We start from the raw sequence: 20,266 nt of genomic DNA, 5'->3' as shown, positions 1-20,266 counted from the left end.
AATACATTATTATAAACTTGTCAATATATTAACTGTATATACTCACTTATTTAGTACTAAAATGTTAGTCATAGATCTTTTATCAGTCATTCAATGTAGACCATGTATGAGAAGAACTGAGTGATTAATACAGAAACTTGCCTGTAGTAGGTGCTTAATAAATGATGTTTTCATGCTAAGGGTTCATTAATTATTGTGAAAAGAGATTCTAAACATCACAAGGACATAGAGTGCATTCTGCTATCTAGCTTTTTAAAAATATAACTCTTCATTAGCTGGTAAATTTATAATAATTAAAAAGCATAAGGATGACTCTAAGGCCTTTTGAATCACTAAAAAAAGATGAAATAATGAAACAATTATATTTCTATTATATGTAGATTATTTGAAATGTAATCTATGTATAACAGTTATTATTACTATATAGCCTATCAAAATACTTTAATCCCCAGTGATTATGAATAATTTTTTCAGTCTTAATTGAAATCTGCTTTCTGCATCCAAAATTAAAGTTCTTAGAGTCCAAAGTGTTGTAGAGTAAATCAAAATAATGTGGAGTTGATACCATATTATATTAGATATGTGTTTCCTCTAAGAGACATAAAAAGTAAGTGTTTAATAAAAGATATGAAACAGAATAAAATGTATTAATGGAACACTTACCTCCTGACTTTTTGTATCAATAGAATTGGCAGCATATTACAAATTGTATTTGTTAATGTATGTTCTTAGAGATGAAATTTTTGGTACCTCAGATTATTTGTGGGTTTATAAAGGAAACTTTTTAAAATAAGAGAAATTGAAAACATTTCAGTAGCATCACTGATGAAACAATACAAAGCTACATTTTTTAGTTATAACTCCTAATTATCTAAAAGATTACTTAACTAGATTTCTTGCTTATTTTGGTTGTTAACATACCTGTAGCCCTTCCTAGACTGTCAGGTTCCAAAGCATAGGCATATTTTTTATCATCAGCCCATTCCTCAGCACATAGTACAACAACAGTCATATTTATTGAACAAATTAATGAATGAGTTGCCTGTGTGTTTCGTCATTTGATTATTTATTTGTTCAGCTTTTAGGGCAAAGAGAGTAAAGAAAATAATGACATTGAAACTAGATAATTATGCTGGTTAATTTGTCAGAGGTACTGTAAAAGGTTTGGTAGAAGAGTCTGGAATGTTGACTAAATCTAACAATATGAATAGTACCATCTTTTTCTAATCCAATATTGACTCTACTCTGGGAAAAATAATATAGTGCCCTCTAACTTATGGATTTGTTTAAAATTTTTGCAGCATTCTTTATGTCGATGAAGCACTGCACTTTCCACAATAAACCATTTTTCACAACAAATGTTTTGATTCTTAAAGTTGACAATAATATACTTAATTTGAGTTCTCTAACACAGCATATCAGTTCACTTGCAAAGTGATATCTATTTGAGAGACTATTAACTTATCAGAATATTTGGCACATCAGAAGAGTTTCCTGTAATAGTAGTCATGTAGGCTGTGGGTATGAAAAAAGATCATGCTCACAAACCTACAAAAATTTTTTATAGATGTGGAATTACATCATAGTTAATATATAATAATAGCTCCAGTCTGAAAACTAAGTAACTAATTTTTATAATATTTAACAACTAATCATTTTTGCTATCATCTATCTTTATCTCTGTAATTAGGAAAGGACTTGCTAATACTCATTAATAGTTGATTTTATGCTTGCATGCAGTATAGACAGTACCATGTATGTGCATCAGAGGCTAACTTGATTTAAATTTCATTTGACTTTCATGAGTTATCATTTACCAAATTTTAATGTGTTGAAGATTATCAATGTATAAATTTATACTCTGACCTCAAAGTGAAACTTTTTTAAATCAACTCTTTGAAACTCTTTGAAATATTAGCATTTTATAAATGTGATGAGTAAGATTACGGTTCTGCCCTCTTGGTTTTTTTCCTGTGCATATTTGCTCATGTAAAATTATTGAATTAAGAACATCATTAACTCTTCTATTCCCTGTGTTTAATTAAGTACCTATAAAGGCTCAGGCTAAGGTGGTTGGGACATGCTTTTGTTACAGTGTAGTAACCAACTGCTCAATAACAAAAAAACACATCATGATTATATATTATAAATTTTTAAAATACTTATTGTAAGTGTTGGGGGTACTTCTTGTCTTATTTTTATGTTCAGAGTTAAAGAATGTGAAGAATTGTTAAATATTTTGAGTGATTCAACTTTGAAACAAAGATAGTTTAAAAACTATTCTGAAATACAGGTGCCTGGGTGGCTCAGTCACTTAATCATCTGACTCTTGATCTCAGCTCTAGTCTTGATCTCAGGGTCATAAATTCAAGCCCTGTGCTGGGCTCTGTGCTGCGTGTGAAGCCTACTAGGCAAACAAACAAACAAACTCTCCTGAAATAATAAGGTGAAACTCTTGCAAGTGGTAACAGTTTTTATATATATGCATCTTCATTTTTTTCATATTGACAAGACAAAATATAGAATAATGTATGTGTTGATGCTGATATAAAGCTGTAAGTTTCATCCATATCTATAGATTTTTAGTTTTTATTAAAAGGCATATTGTTCTCATTGTTTGACCTTTTGGTAATTATTACATATTTGAACTTACTATACTGTATACTAAGATACTCCTCTATGTATTTTATGTATGGCAATCTCTGTAAGATTTCATTTGAAAAATGAAGTCTCTCTTCAAAAACAATTTTAAAAACTCCTGGGATAGAAATAGATGCTTTTTAACTAAGTAGTCTCTGGAAGCCAGTATTGTCTAAGATTCAGCAAGTTCTGTAAGTTGTGATTGTTAGAAATTAAACTCCTTTTCCCTTGGTTCTACAACTTCCTTTGTTAAGGCTAAGCTTCCTAACTTCATTTTGGTACTGTGGATGTTATGTTGTACCATTCAAACCTTGAGAAATAGTTGGCCCATTGGGCTGCATGAGATATTTGTCTAAAGTAGTTGTGTGCCAGTGGATTCAAGGGGACCAAATGAGAGAAGTTATTCGTAACTGGTGTAAACCACCGATTTGCTACCTGTCTTGGTTTGAGAATTATTTCAGCAGGACAAAAGACTTTATGGACCATCCTAACCAACACACTTCTGCTTACTACCATAAAAACAAAATTCAGTGGGTGAACGATTTAGGATGAGTCATTATTTTAACATTTTTCATGCATGGTAGAAATAAGATTGTGAGCTTGTTTGATAAACAATAATTCAGTATAAGATAGACGCTTGGCATTTGTGAATATAACCTGTTGTTTTGACTCTTTGTGAGTGATCCTGAAGGAATACAATAATATGTGGAAATTTGTAAATGTTAGGGCTTTTGTAAAGGTTTAAATAGGATAATGTATATAAAAGTCCTATCTCACCTTTTTTTGCACATTTTTTAATTGGGTTTTCTTTTTTCTTACTGATTTGAAGAAGTTATTTATATATCCTACTTGGTTTTTTAAAATTTAATTTATTTTTTTAATTTACATCCAAGTTAGTTAGCATATAGTGCAACAATGATTTCAGGAGTAGATTCCTTAATGCCCCTTACCCATTTAGCCCATCCCCCCTCCCACAACCCCTCCAGTAACACTCTGTGTGTTCTCCATATTTAAGAGTCTCTTATGTTTTGTCCCCTCCCTGTTTTTATATTATTTTTGCTTCCCTTATGTTCATCTGTTTTGCATCTTAAAGTCCTCATATGAGTGAAGTCATAGGATATTTGTCTTTCTCTGACTAATTTCACTTAGCATAATACCCTCCAGTTCCATCCACATAGTTGCAAATGGCAAGATTTCATTCTTTTTCATCCTGAGTAATACCCCATTGTATATATAAACCAAATCTTCTTTAACCATTCACCAGTTGATGGACATTTGGGCTCTTTCCATACTTCAGCTATTGTTGATAGTGATGCTGTAAACATTGGGGTGCACGTGCCCCTTCGAAACAGCACATCTGTATCCCTTGGATAAATACCTAGTAGTGCAATTGCTGGGTCGTAGGGTAGTTCTATTTTTAATTTTTTGAGGAAACTCCATACTGTTTTCCAGAGTGGCTGCACCAGTTTGCATTCCCACCAGCAGTGCGAAAGAGATCCTCTTTCTCCGCATCCTCACCAACATCTGTTGTTGCCTGAGTTGTTAGTGTTAGCCATTCTGACAGGTGTGCGGTGGTATCTCATGGTGGTTTCAATTTGTATTTCCCTGATGATGAGTGATGTTGAGCATTTTTCATGTGTCGGTTGGCCATCTGGATGTCTTCCTTGGAGAAGTGTCTATTCATGTCTTTTGCCCATTTCTTCACTGGATTATTTATTTTTTGGGTGTTGAGTTTGATAAGTTCTTTATAGATTTTGGATACTAACCCTTTATCTGATATGTCGTTTGCAAATATCTTCTCCCATTCTGTAGGTTGCCTTTTAGCTTTGCTGATTATTTCCTTTGCTGTGCAGAAGCTTTTTATTTTGATGAGGTCCCAGTAGTTCATTTTTGCTTTTGTTTCCCTTGCCTCCCTTCTTACTCTTGCTTCCAGAGTAAGAAGTTGCTGCAGCCAAGGTCAAAGAGGTTTATGCCTGCTTTTTCCAAGAGGATTTTGATGGCTTCCTGTCTTACATTTAGGTCTTTCATCCATTTTGAGTTTATTTTTGTGTATGGTGTAAGAAAGTGGTCCAGGTTCATTTTTCTGCATGTCACTGTCCAGTTTTTCCAGCACCAGTTGCTGAAGAGACTGTCTTTATTCCATTGGGTATTCTTTCCTGCTTTGTCAAAGATTGGTTGGCCATACATTTGTGGGTCCATTTCTGGGTTCTCTATTCTGTTCCATTGATCTGAGTGTCTGTTCTTGTGCCATCTACCTCAAATTTAAATTAGTAGGACTGAGAGACCAGAGTACACAAGTATAGAGTTTATGTGTTATCCTAGCCAACAGCCTCAATGCACATCTCAATAAAAGAAATTTGGAGATTCTCAAAGGACTCCACAGTTTTCCATTGCAGACATCAATGACCTAATATAGTCCTGTTTGCCCCAAACCTAAGAAAACCTGGAGAATTTTTACAGGTAATCTAATTTAGGGATGGAGACATACTCTGTATAATGGGACACATAATGATTTTAAAAAGTTGATATTAAGAATTAATGTAATGGCTCTTAGATCTTGTAGCTAGTACTCTATACAATGACACTGATGATTATATGATGGCTCCTTGGGATATTCCATGGTCATGCTCACAGTTAAATAAGAATTTGGATAAGACACAAAAACAGGAAAAAAAATTGTTTTTATCAACAGAATGCCCTTGTGTCCAAAAATCTTATGTGGGACAGATGCAAGTGTGATGTTCCAGTTAAGAGGAGGGAGAAGGCAAGAGACTACTGCTAGGCCTACCTAGCTGCTGGCCCTTTCCTTCTCCTGACACAGATGAGCACCTGTGGCAGCCCTCTGGAACCCTGGAGTTCCATAGAACACATTTTGAAAACTATCCATTCAGACTGTTAACATGTTTTTTTTCTGCTGGTAATCCTGTATATAGACTTGCCTCCTTCAATCCATCCATTTTGAGGATTGCTGCCAGAATGATCTTCCTAAAATATCAAGTCACTCCCCTACTGAAAAAACCATTTTAAGGATTTCTTAGTAAGACATTTAAGATAATCCACAATGTAGCTTCAATATGCCTTGTCAGAGATAACGTCTGTCCTCTAATGTTATGCTGGACTGCTTAGTATTCCCTGAACATGCATTACTTTTCCTAACTCCCCATTTTTCTAATGTTGTTCAAACCCAACAAGTCCAAAAATTAACTCATTGTCTGTCTCTCCAATCCAAACCAACTTCTCCTGATTTCTCAACACTGTTAATAGCACCACAATCCCATTGAAATCCTCATTCATCCATTATGTTCCATCACAAATGCCATTCCTTTTAGGAAGCCATTCTTCATTCCAGGTTGGAATTTATCCCTTTTTCTGAAACTTAGTAACATTTTATGTCTAATGACTGCCAGAACCTAACTCCATTTTATGTATAAACATGAAGTATTTTTGGATGGTTTTAATACAGCCTAAGTTGTCTAGCAATGCAACTACTATATAAATGAAGAGGAGATGATTCTTTGTTATGTTGAGAGCCAAGACTCTTTTGCCATTATTGATGCAACCTGTATCCTTCTGCATTTTTAGCCCTTACATTCATGGTGACTCTACAAATATATCTGACTACAATAATATTATGTTTTCTAGAATGATTGTGCTGGGATATTTACATATTGAAAGACAAATTATTTTGTTATTTTTTTATCTTTATATGACAGTTGGGGCTTTATTAAAAAACTCACATGTGTGGATAGGTTATATTTAATTCATGATGATAAAAGAGGTATTACAAAATATTTTTTCTAAAAGGGGGACACTTCTTTCTGAGTCATCGACTGTGTGCATCAGAGTGGTCTGAGCTGGGGGTCTTTCACCAAGATGCTTCAAAGCCTTTTTAAAAATGTTTGGGTCCCCATGAAGCCCTACTATACTCAAGTGTACCAGGAGATTTGGGTAGGAATGGAGTTGATGGGCTTCATTGTTTATAAAATCGGGAATGATTATAAAAGAAATAAAGCTTTGAAAACTTTGAGTCCTGCACTTGCTTGTGGTCATCATTAACCAGGTTTACTTGGAATACACATCAGCTGGAACGTCAGTCTGTCTATAAATCTCAGTAAGTTAGTTCTGTGCTCTGTTGGATAGAAACGTGAAACATCGCTGTACACTTGTAGACATGTTGTTTCCTTTGTGGCATGAATAGATGTAACTGTGAGATGCAAAAAATAAATAAATAAAAAATAAAAATAAAAGGAAGACACTTGGCCTTGATAGATTAGGTTGAGAATCTTTCTAAGTTTACTGTACTACAAGAGAACAGCCACAGCCTAAATAAGATAATGTTTATGAAAATCATCTTGTATAGTACTAGACACAAAGTTGAGGTCTAGCAAATGTTTATTTTAGTTCATAAATCATTTACAGGTATCCTTTAGACCCTTGCCAATCTAAATATAATCTGTGGACCAGCATCAGCAACATCTGGCAGTTGTTACAAATGCAGAATCTTAGGCCAGACTTGCTGAATTAAAATCTGCATTTTAACAAGGTTCCTAGGGAATTCTTGTGCATATTGAAATCTTATCAGCCTTGGGGCGCCTGGGTGGCTCAGTCGGTTAAGCGGCCAACTTCGGCTCGGGTCATGATCACACGGTCCGTGGGTTCGAGCCCCGCGTCGGGCTCTGTGCTGACAGCTCAGAGCCTGGAGCCTGTTTCGGATTCTGTGTCTCCCTCTCTCTGACCCTCCCCCATTCATGCTCTGTCTCTCTCCGTCTCAAAAATAAATAAACGTTAAAAAAAAAAAATTTGAAATCTTATCAGCCTTGCCCACAGTTTGAAAAGTGTCAGTGTAGCTTATCATCACTCTCATAGCACATGTTTGATTAGTAGTGGATCATCTTTATATATGTATTTGGAATATATATTTTATTTAATTGCTGATTTTATTTTTTTAAAACATTTTTTACTGTTTATTTTTGAGAGAGAGAGAGAGAGAGAGAGCAAGTGGAGGAGGGGCAGAGAGAGGAAGAGAGAGAATCTGAAGCAGGCTGTGTGCTGACAGCAGTGAGCCTGATGTGGGGCTCAAACTCACAGACCGCGAGATCATGACCTGGGCCGAAGTCAGATGCTCAACTGACTGAGCCACCCAGGCACCCCTAAATGCTGATTTTAAAAGATAGTTGAACAATGAAAGCTTTAGAGCATTTATTTTTTTACTTATATTGTCATACATTTGTGACACAACCTAATCCAAAAATCAGAAATCTTCATTCATTCTTCATTTAAAAAATATTTATTGAATGCCTATTATGTGCCACATATGCAAAATATTGGCATTACAGTAGTAAACAAGACAGGCAATGCTTTTGCTGACACTGAATTTAGAGTCAGGTAAGGAAGACAGGCCCCCAACAAGTAAATAACAAATGAAATAATTAAAATACTAAGTGCTGTGAAGGAAATAAAAAGAGTGCTAATATGGAGATTAATGGTGAGGGACAGAGTTGGTAAACTCTTTTTTGGTTAGAGATAGAGATTTGGTCATCTTCAGCACATAGATGATATTTAATGCCATTAGAATGGATGGGATCACCTAAAGAGAGAATGTATTGTATGAAGGGGGCCCAGGATTGAGCCTTGAGAAACATCTAACTTAAGTGGTCAGATAGAGGAGGAAGAGCCAGCAAAAGAGAAAGAGCAGCTAGCAAGACAGGAGGAAAACCAGCAGAGCATGGTGTAATGGAATTCAAGAGTTGGGAGTGTTTCATGAAGGAGTAGGTGGTCAGCTATGTTCAATGTTGCAGAAAAATCAAGTAAAGTGAGGACAAAAAGTGTGAGTTGGTTTTGGCAACATAAAACTTGCTAAGTGACCTTAACAAAAGTGGTTTTTGTGGAGTGGTGGGGATGGAGGGAACAGAGGAAGTAGAAACATTAATACAGACTATTTTCCCCAGAAATTAGCTAGGAGGTGAGGCAGAGAAATAAGTGGGCATGTTGCTGGAGAGAAATGTGGATCAAGAGATTTTGTTTGTTTTGTTTTCCAAAGACTAATAACACTTAAACCATCTGTAATATATATATATATATATATATATATCAAGCACCAAAATTAAAACAAATCTTGAAATCTCAATTCTCAGGGAAGTTTGGTTGGAGTATTAGCTATCACTGAAAATATCTTTATATATACTTGACACATAACATTTATTTTTTTTTTTTTTAATTTTTTTTTTTTCAACATTTTTTTAATTTATTTTTGGGACAGAGAGAGACAGAGCATGAATGGGGGAGGGGCAGAGAGAGAGGGAAACACAGAATCGGAAACAGGCTCCAGGCTCCGAGCCATCAGCCCAGAGCCTGACGCGGGGCTCGAACTCACGGACCGCAAGATCGTGACCTGGCTGAAGTCGGACGCTTAACCGACTGCGCCACCCAGGCGCCCCGACACATAACATTTAAATACATTTCCTCACCATGAGAATTTTTAAGATATATGCTGCCCTTTTTAGTGGATGGTTGGTATAGATATAATCTGTATTCTGTAGAAGAATCATGAGAAACCCTTGAAAGTCACTTTTTTCAAAAGCGGGAAGATAGTATTATAATTGCATTGCTAAGGTTTGTGATTTTAGATATTTGAAAATGTTTGAGTGTTCAATAGATTTTTTTAAATTAAGGAATAAAAAGAAGAATAAAAAATAAGGAATAACTTATGCAGTGAAGTGCACATCTTATGTTATATAGCTTGATTAATTTTTACCTATATACACACCTTCCTGATCGAGATATGGAACATTTGCATCACCCTGAAGGTTCCCTTGCTCTCATTTAAAATTGGTATCAGCACTTTTCCCCATTTAAACATTATTCATACTTCTATCATCATAGTTCAGTTTTCCTATTCTTGATTTCCATATAAGTGGAATCATATAGTACATGATTTTTTGGTATCTGGCTTCTTTTGCTCAACATACTTTTTGAGATCCACTCATATTGTTACATTTATTAGTAGTTTATTTTATTTTATTATTAAAAGGTGTAAATATACCACAATTTGCTCATTCTACTCTTAATGGACATTTGATTGTTTCCAGTATTTGTCTATATTATGAACATTCATATGCATGTCTTTTTGGTGGACATAAACATTTATTTCTCTTGGATATAGATCTAGGGCTAGCATTTCTGGGTCATAGGTTAGGTGTATACTTAGCTTTGATACATACTGACAAATAGTTTCCAAAGTGGTTGGACCAGTTTACCATCTCTCTAGCAATATTGGAGAGTTCTAGTTGTTTCACATTTTACCAACGCTTGTTATTATCAGTTGTTTTTTTTAATTTTAGCCATTCTTGTGGGTGTGTAATGGTATTAAATTGTGTTTTAATTTGCATTTTTCTGATGAATAATGATGTTGAATACCTTTTCATATGTTTATTGGCCATTTAGATATCCTCATTCCTGAAGTTTTGTAAGCCTTCTGTATATTTTTTTAAGTTGGGTTGTTTATATTTTTTCTTATTGATTTTGTAGGCATTTAAAACATATTTTAGGGGCACCTGGGTGGCTCAGTCAGTTAGGCGGCCAGCTCTTGATTTCGGCTCAGGTCATCATCTCACAGTTCGTGAAATCCATCCCTGCATCAAGCTCTGTGCTGATAGTACAGAGCCTGCTTGGGATTTTCTGTCTCCCTCTCTGTATCCCTCTCTCTCTCAAAAATAAATAAATAAACATTAAAAAAATATTTTAGATGGGGTGCCTGGGTGGCTCAGTTGGTTAAGCATCTGATTTTGGCTCAGGTCATGATCTCACTGCTTGTGAGTTTGAGCCCCGCATCAGGCTCTGTGCTAACAGCTCAGAGCCTGGAGCCTGCTTCAGATTCTGTGTCTCCCTCTCTCTCTGTCCCTCCCCTGCTTGTGCTCTGTCTCTCTCTCTTTCTCTTTCTCAAAAATAAACATTAAAAAATTTAATAAAAAATAAAATAAAATAATATTTTAGAAACATGTATTTTGTCAGATGTGTATTGCAAATTTTTTCTTCCAGTTTGTAACTTGCTTATTTTCTTAATCTATTTGATAAATAGATTTTTTTTAACTTTAAGACTAATATATTAAATTTTTGGGGGGAGGATTGAGTGCCTCTCACATCCTGTTTAGAAATACTTGCCTACTCTAAGACCATAAAAATATTCTCCTGAGTTTTCCTCTAGAAATTTGATTGCTTTAGCTTTCACATTTAGGTTTATTACCCACTTTAATGATTCTGGTTTTTCAAATTTTTATTTGAATTCCAGTTAGTTAGTGTATAGTGTAATATTGGTTTCAGGAGTAGAATTTAGTGATTCATCACTTACATATAACACCCAGTGCTCATCATAACAAGTGCTGTCCTTAATACCCATCACCCATCTAGCCCATCCCCACCTCCCTCCATCAACCCTTAGTTTGTTCTCTATCATTAGGAGTCTCTTATGGTTTGCTTCCCTCTCTCTGTCTTTTTCCTCCTTTCCCATATGTTCATCTGTTTTGTTGATTCTGTTTTTGACCCCAATTATTTTATAACAGAAACTAGACATTTTGCAATTAAAATGAAAATCTTACTTGGAGAATGTTGGATTCAATCATTTTAACACAAACATGTAAAAAAAATTTTAATGTTTATTTTTGAGAGAGAGACAGAGACAGAACTTGAGCAGGAAGGGGCAGAAAGAGATGGAGACACAGAATCCAAAGCAGGCTCCAGGTTCTGAGCTGTCAGCACAGAGCCTGATGAGGGGCTTGAACCCACAAGCTGTGAGATCATGAACTGAGCCGAAGTCGGACACTTAACTGACTGAGCCACCCAGGTACCCCTAACATATTTTTTTAAGTAGCAATGACATGAAATACCATTCTTCCTTTTCTCTCTATATATTCATTTGGTGGCATGTGATATCTGTGGCAAAATGAATATGTATTTATTTTTCTACAACTTTAGAGTAATTGACCTTCCAAGGAAAATAACACTAGATATTGAATTTGCTGTTTTAGACCTGTAACCAACAGTCTATAATTTCCTCATTAGACATTTAATCTAGTTGGGAAATAGGATATTTTATTAAAAAAGAATAAGGTAGGAAAAACTGGAATGGTGATGTGGGCTGTATTTGATCTGGTGTCCTTAGAGAAGTAATCTTGATATTTATTTATTTTTTATTTTTTTTTAATGTTTATTTATTTGGGGGAGACAGAGAGACAGAGTGCAAGCAGGGGAGGGGCAGAAAGAGAGGGAAACACAGAATCCGAAGCAGGCTCCAGGCTCTGAGCTGTTTGCATAGAGCCCCATGCGGGGGTCGAACCTACAAAGCGCAGGATCATGAACCTGGGCTGAAGTCAGATGCTTAACCAACTGAGCCACCCAGGCACCCAGTAATCTTGATATTTCTTAACCTTTACCTTAGTCCAAGGTAGAAGAAGGAAAGGAAGTATTTCATGACATGAAAGGAAGTATTCCTCATGAGAGTAGAGGAATTACTCTCATTTTATATCTTCCTTTCCCCTCAATCATAGTCAACTGAAGTGTTTGAAATTATTAGGTCTGAAATCTTTTCTAGTTTTGGCCTTCTTCTAAAATCTGTAATCTATATAGGAAATCACTTTAAACATTATTTAAATTTTTTGAAACAAAAGGGAAATTCAAGACATGAATCCTGCTTCTTAATGTGTCACTGACATTGTACCCTTAGACAATTACGTGACTTTATATTTTTTGTCTTTCTTTGTGTCTTGAATTTTGTCTGTATAATGGGGAGATAATAAATGCCATTGCACCTGTTTATCTTCCAGAGATGCTATGAGATAATATGAAATCTTCATTTGTACTACTGGGCTAAGTGGTTGATGTCACATTTTTGGAGAACCACAAGCAAACAAAACCAGGTTCAGAAGAAAGCTCTAACCATGAGTGAGAGTGTTAGCATCTGAGTGATAACTCATCCTGTATGTTTCCAGAGAGCTGAACTTGGACCTGAAATGTACATTTCAGGAAATTTGAGTTTTAAGGAGGAACTTTTTTTTAACCATTAGAGCTTTTCTGAAATGGCAAGGAATAACATTCTATATTATTGGAAGTGTGTAAGCAGAGGCTGTGCAACCCAAATAGGGGGGTATTGGAGGAAATTCAGGTAGCAGAGGAAGAAGAGGTAAGATAGCTAAGATATCCACTCCAATTCTTATATTTTAATTTCCTTAGGTTATAAGGATCATTTTTCATTAAACAGAACTATTCTTGGGGAGCCTGGGTCAGTTAGGCATCCAACTCTGATTTCAGCTCAGGTCATGAACTCACATGGTTTGTGAGATCAATCCCCCTATTGGGCTTCATGCTGACAGCACATGGGCCTTCTTGGGATTCTCTCTCCCTCTTTCTTTGCCTCTCCCCCGCTCACCCACGTGCTTGTGCTGCCTCTCTCTTTCTCTCAAAAATAAATAAATAAACTAAAAAGCATAACTAATCCTGTGTGGTAAGATTCCAGGAATGATTATACCTGGTAGTATTAAGAGAATTAGAGAAAGACCTTTCAGAAATAGTAGCTCACCCTTCTGTTGCCGCATTTATAGTACTAAGTGTTAATTTTGTTATTGTCGAACACATTTTTGTAGTCAATGACTCAGTTTCCTAAGCTTTTAGTTAAAAAAATTAAAAGTGGACCTTTTAGAGAAGAGAAAGCTTTTTTGTTTTTTTTTTAAGAGGCATGAGGATAGGGGAGTCAGTTTACCGTTATGAAGATAAAAAGGAGTGTCCACACTCAGAGACAGTTTTCTGGCAGCTGTCAGGGACCAATGCTACAGGCAGCTGTCGCACTTGGTACAGGATTCTTTCTAAAATTTGACATTTTGCTCTCCTTTAGCACCTACACTTCCTACCAGGAAAACAGAATAGTGAATAAAATCTGATCTCTGAAACTAAGAATAGAATTTTGTTAGCTGATATTCTTCATTGAATGTCAGTTACTTAATAGTATCAAAATAAAGGCAAGTTTACAACCACTTGAGTTAAAAATATGGTTACAAATTCTGTTGCTAATGAAAATATTTGGTTTTGTTCATAGATAATTTATTTTAGAGTTAAGAAGTAAAAACCTTCACACGTGAACTTTGATGAAATCTCTATTAACCAGACTGCTGCCATTTCCAAGTTTAAATTTTATTTGTTATCTACCCCCTTTCATTTAGCAGTGCGTAAAATGCTAGAATCTCTGAGAAAAATCTTAGTATCTTTTTTTATTTTTGAATGTTTATTTATTTTTGAAGGAGAGAGAGAGAGACAGAGCATGAGCAGGGAAGGAGAAGAGAGAAAGGGAAACAAGAACCCAAAGTGGGCTCCAGGCTCTGCGCTGTCAGCACAGAGCCCAATGCGTGTCTCAAACTCACAAATCATGAGATCATGACCTGAGCCAAAGTCAGACACTTAACCAACTGAGCCACCCAGGTGCCCCCAAAAATCTTAGTATCTTAACAAAAATTCTAACTAGTGAAATTGTTTTAAATGGCATCTTCGCCAATGAAAAGAGAATCTGAAGGAATAAAAACAAATTGGAAACTGTCATTTCTCAGCAAACATATGATGAAGGCTTGTTTTCAATACTGGTAGAAAACAATTTGAGATTGCTAGTAAAGCTTTGAGACTCTGGAGTACTTGGAAAGCTACAGAAGAAATAACCTTTAATTTTCCAGTCAAATTAGTTTGTCAGCCATCTCAGTAATAGAATAGATATAATTTTTATAACGTTTGTTATTTAAAGGTCAATGGAAAACACTAACGATTTAATTAAAACATATGAGGAGATTGGTTATTTAGTTGTAGGAAGGGCAGGAGGACAAATGATATGAAAAGAGTGTTTGCTAGGGTTTTCTGCTAGATTATAATTTTGGCTTTTAAATGAGATAAGAAAATTGGTTTTATCAAACGATACCAAAAAAAATCCTAATGGAAATATGATGCTAAGTATATTTGTGCACATACATGTGAGTATGCTTTAAAATATTTTATCTGGATGTTTGGCATCATGTGGTGTTTTATTTTATTTTATTTTATTTTACCCTCCAAAAAAGTCACATTAATGTTTCAGTCAGTATGGAAGGTGTTGTCTAGATGCTTTATATCGTTGATTACTACATTAATGAAAACTACAACTTTTACCTGAAATTCCAACTATAGGAATTTTGGAAATATTGATAGAAGATTGCCATTGTTAAATTGTTTCCTGGTATAATATCTTTGATTTTTTCTTGGTATTTAATTTTTATATGTGGTTTGATTTATTTTTTCCTGATCCAGAGTTTTAATGTTTGTTTTAAAGAAATAGCTTTGCAGTGATATCCCAAGCAACAGCAGGATATTCTAAAATCTAGAGCAGTGCCATTCAGTAGAACTTTCTGTGATGATGGAAAGGTTCCTTGTCTATGCTGTCCAGTATAGTAACGACTAGCCGCATGTTCTGTTGAGTACTTGAAATGTGGGTGGTGGAACTGAGAAACTAAATTTTTAATTTTAATTAATTTACGTTTAAAGTTAAATCGCCACATGTGGCTGGTGGCTACTGTATTGGATGATACAGTATTAGTGTTAGTAATAGATCTAGAGCATGGCTTGGTAAACTTTTCTGTAAATGACAAGATAGTGACTTTTATAGGCTTTGTGAGTCATATAGTCCCTGTTGCAACTTTTCAGCTATGTACTCCATTGGAGTACAGAAGCAGCCATAGACAACACGTAAATGAATGAGTTTGGCTGTGTGCCAATAAAACTTTATTTTTGGATACTGAAATTTGAATTTCATATAATTTTCCAGGGGCATGAAACAGTATTCTGATTGTTTTATCCATTTAAAAATGTAAAAACCACTCTTATTTCCCATGCTATACAAAAACAGGTGGTAAGCTGTAGTTTGCAGAACTTTGATCTAGAGTGTCTATAAGGATCAATAATAGAGGTATAAAAATTCATGTGTTCATTCAATAAATATTTATTGAGTGCCCATCATGGTTGGGCACTATTTTGGGACCTGAAGATACAGCAAAATAGTAATAAAAAATACAGACAACATTCCTGTTGTCATGAACTTACATTCTGTTAGAGGGAGATAGGTTAAAAAAATAACAAATATATGTGTATATATGTCAGGTGGTGACAATGAAGAAATTTTATGAAGAAAAATAAGGCAGGGTAAGAGAAAAGAAAGTGACAATGGAGGATGACATTTTATTTTTTTTAATTTTTAATTAAGTTAAAATTTTTAATTTTAGTAGAGTTAACACAGTGTTATATTACTTTCAGATGTACAATATGGTGACTCAACAATTCTATACATTACTTAATGTTCATCATGATAAGTGTACTCTTAATCCCCATCACCTGTTTCACCCTCCCCCCTCCCCCAACAGAGGATGATGTTTTTGTATAGGATAGTTAGGTAAAGCTTGTTTGGTAAGGTGGTTTTTGAGCACACATCTGAATGAAGAGAGGAAACTGGCCACATGGTGATCTGGGGGAAGAGCATTCTGGTCAGAAGGAAAGGTAAATGAAAAGGTCTTGAGGCAGGAGTATGATTTACCTATTCAAGTAACAAGAGAGGTGTAGAAAATGAGGAGACTTATATTTAAACAAAATTAACACACTCTGGGATTCTTCTATCATCTGCACCAGTTATGATAAACATTGGTACAGGAAACTATATTTCAAAAGCAATACAGGGACCCTTCATTCTTAACTTTCTAGAGCATTCTTTTGGAAAATATTGTAAAGCTATGTTGACTGCCAACATATTAAAAAGATGGCAGTAATTTAACATTAAAAATATTTATATTTCAAATAGAAAAATTTTGAAGCGTTTTTTTTTGTACTGAAGTGTAAAGAAATTACAAAATGACCCATTAAAAACTGGAAAGTTTTACTGTACTTAGAAATATTTAACAGGTTTCTGGTCTTCAGTTGGAATTCCTTTCACTGTCTGTCTACTACTGGGCTCCATCATTTTATAAGGACCTTTGATTTCAGGTGCAAAAAATGTACTTCAATTTCTTTTGTCCTGTGTTTTAAATATTTTTTACTACCCAAGAAGAATATCCATGTAGCCTGATAATAGATGGTTTTAATGTTTCCTTCAAGTTCTGAATGCTAAGGTAGTCAGAATCTCCTTTTTCTCTTAGAAACTGTACTCATTTGTTTCTGGTGTTATTTGTAGCACACAAAGGCCACTTGAAAAAATATTGAGAGCTATTTAAATGTCATTGTCAGGGGGTTTAAAAGGTTCAGGGGCTGGGATCTTTTTCCTTTAGGTCACCAAATTAAAAGCCATCTTGCTCTGTAGTAAGTAAAGAATATTTTCACATGAAGGTTGTTTATGTGAAACCTTTGAGCTAGTTTTTTTTTCTTTTCTTTTTTTTTTTCCTGTTAAGAATCCCTTTAGTGTGCAGGTTAAAAGTTTCACATTTAGCTTTTTTTTAAACTTAAAAAAATACTATCAAACTTACAGAGAAGTTGCGATATAGTACAAAATTTTTTTTTCAGAAGCTTTGAGAATAGGTTGCTGACACAGTGCCCTATAATCCTTGAATACTTTAACGTACTAAAGTATACTTCTTCTATATAACCACAAAACAACGTCCAAATCGGGAAATTAACACTGATACATTACTACCATTTAATCCTCAGACCCATTCAGATTTGTCCATTTGTTTCTGCAGTGTTATTTATTGCAGGAGGATTCAGCTCACAATCACACATTGTATTTAGTTGTCAAGTCTCTTCACTCTCCTCAGTCTGGAACAGTTTCTTAGTTCCTCAGTCTTTCATGACTTGACACTTTTGAGGATTACAAGCCAGTTATTTTGTAAACTATTCCTCAGTTAGAGTTCATTTTCTCATGGTTAGATTCATGTTATGTGTTTTGGCAGCAATATCATAGAAGTGATGCTGTGTTCGGATGGCACATAATTTTCATTTGTCGTGTTACTGATGATGATCACTTTGTTCAATTACCATGGTGTCTACCAAGTTGTTTACTATGTGGTTGCTCTTTTCATCTTTGTAATAATAGGTATTTTGGAAGAAACACTTTGAAACTGTATAAATACTCCATTCATCATCTGACTTTCATTTTATTTACTTATTAATGTCAATTTGGACTCATGAATTTGTTTTTTTTTTTTCAATGAGTTATAATCCAATACCATCATTTTTATTTTGATACTTCCCTGTCTCAGATTTGGCCAGTGGAAACCCCTTCAAGATAATGTCTATATCCTCTAATATATCCTCTTCATTCTGTAGGCACTTCCATGCTTTGTGACACAACAAAATGTTCCAGACCCATTATGTACTTTTCCCTGCCCAAACCCTAGAATAAGCCATTTCTCCAAGAAGCCTGGATCCTTTAAATGGAGAATGATATTTAGAAATTAATATCTGGGGGCACCTGGGTGGCTCAGTCAGTGGAGTGTCCAACTCTCGGTTTTGGCTCAAGTCATGATCTCGCAGTTCATGAAATTGAGCCCCGCATCAGGTTCTGCACACTGACAGTGTGGAGCTTGCTTGGGATTCTCTCTCCCTCTCTCTGTCCCTCCCCACACATGCTTGCATGCTCTCTCTTTCTCAAAAAAAAAAAAAAAATTAAAAAAATTTAGAAGTTAATATCTGGATGCTAGAAGTTGGTGTAGTGTTACCACTCCCAGGTGCTCTCAGTGGACAGGGCTAGGGATTATATGTATGTATATCCATACATACACATAGACATCTATATTTTATATTTATTTATGTAGAGTAGAAGCCATGCATTCACACCAGTACCTTCATTTCCAGTACAGTACCACAGGCTTCCATATTTGTAACTCCCTTCTCTGACAGAGAAAAACCCGGCTCTTATTACCTTATTGTAGTCACTTATTTGATCAATCCTCCTTTATATAACCAATCATCCATTGCCACTACCATCCCTTCATCAGCACAGATGCTTTCCTTGCCTCGTTTGGGTTCTTACATCCTGTACCATAGCCACTATGCTATTGGACACCCTTTTCAACTGCTCAGGCTCTGACACCTCCATGTAAAACTATACCTAGTAAGTGGATCCCTTCTTCACCCCTCTCAAGTTCTGAACTTTGCGCTGGAGTGCTCCTGTGCATAGAAGCTCTCCCCACTGTCCCCACGTGGGTACCTTGCTCACACCCATTTAGGCTCTGAAAACCCACACCAGACCACCTCTATGTACAAATGTCCTATTCACTATGCTCAGGCTCTGATTCATACTAGGCTATCCCTTATCTTGGATACCCTTTTTATCCCTCTTGGACTCCAGCACTGCACATGAGGCAGTTCTCCAGCCTGAATGCCCTCTTTAGCCTACTCATGCTCTGATTTACATGCTGTCTGCCATGTAGAATCCCTCCTTACTTCATTCAGACTTCCCACTCCATATAGTCATACTCTCACACAGCCTGCCTTGGGCTGCTTCCATTCCTTACATGGACATTCTTCTTCCACATCTTGGGTTTTGACACCCCATACTAGGGTGCCCCTTTGCTTATTTAAAAAATATGTGTATTGGGGCACCTGGGGGGCTCGGTCGGTTAAGCGTCCGACTTCGGCTCAGGTCATGATCTCACGGTCCGTGAGTTCAAGCCCCACGTCGGGCTCTGTGCTGACAGCTCAGAGCCTGGAGCCTGTTTCAGATTCTGTGTCTCCCTCTCTCTCTGCCCCTCCCCTGTTCATGCTCTGTCTCTCTGTCTCAAAAATAAATAAACGTTAAAAAAAAAATTTTAAAAATGTGTATTTTCCCTGCCTTTATGCTTTGGCACTATCATCTAATGGATAATATGTCAAAAATTTAAAATTAGAATGTAAGCAGAGTAACTATATTTTTCAAGACAAAAATTGAAATAAGACTAGATAATAGTATAGAATATTTGAAATTAATACTATCCTGAACAGTTTTGGGTATATGATCATTATTAAAATAAGGAACAAAGAAGATTTTCTAGCAATGGAGTGATAGATTCTGAACAAAATATGAAAAAATCTATTACCTGAAGGCATAGGAAAATGACAAAAACAACCTGCTTTTATGGTTCTTTGTTTTAACTCAAGGGTTGGCATCAATTTTAGTCTTGGGGTGACCAAAACTTGAGTAGATAATCCATAGTTATACTGACTTAAAAAGTCATAGCAGCCACAGCAGCTGGGAAGGAAGGAGGGAAATCCTGGTGTGAAAAAGGCAGAGAGGGATTTTTTATCTATAAATTTTCTGGCTAATCCAGATCTCTAGCTGATTCTTGAACCACACATATATGGGTCATGCTCTGAGCAGCCCATCTGAGGCTAAAATATTGAACAGAGATTTATGCCTCTCCAAGACCAACCAATTTCCCTGAGACTGTGAAAGTTCTCTGTTCTGGAAAAACCCTCAATCCCAGGCATTCTGGGACATTTGGTTACCTTCAGTGCTGCTCACTATAATGAAACAAAATTCAAGTTTGAACCTATGTAAGTTAACTGCATGCTTTAAAAAGCAAAGTGAACAAAGAAAAAAAACTTCCTATACTATTCAGAGGAACATAACAGAACCCACAAATTCTGTAACATATCATTTATAATG

The 20,266-nt window shown here is 35.6% G+C and overlaps 2 protein-coding genes across 2 annotated transcripts in view; both read left to right on the top strand.

The window, feature by feature from the left end:
* The window catches only part of IKZF3 (IKAROS family zinc finger 3), a 93,394-nt gene that overhangs the window by 4,544 nt on the left and 68,584 nt on the right, over positions 1–20,266 (top strand). The window lies entirely within an intron of this gene.
* On the top strand, positions 6,126–7,512 carry LOC125926486 (ATP synthase subunit ATP5MJ, mitochondrial-like). The gene has a single exon (XM_049635960.1). It carries the CDS (start codon positions 6,514–6,516, stop codon positions 6,694–6,696), a length of 183 nt encoding a protein of 60 aa, XP_049491917.1. The 5' UTR covers positions 6,126–6,513; the 3' UTR covers positions 6,697–7,512.

This window comes from Panthera uncia, chromosome E1 (assembly GCF_023721935.1).
Source record: "Panthera uncia isolate 11264 chromosome E1, Puncia_PCG_1.0, whole genome shotgun sequence".
NCBI lineage: Eukaryota > Metazoa > Chordata > Mammalia > Carnivora > Felidae > Panthera > Panthera uncia.
Note: the sequence above shows the minus strand (reverse complement) of the source record. Positions and strands in the feature narration are given on the sequence as shown.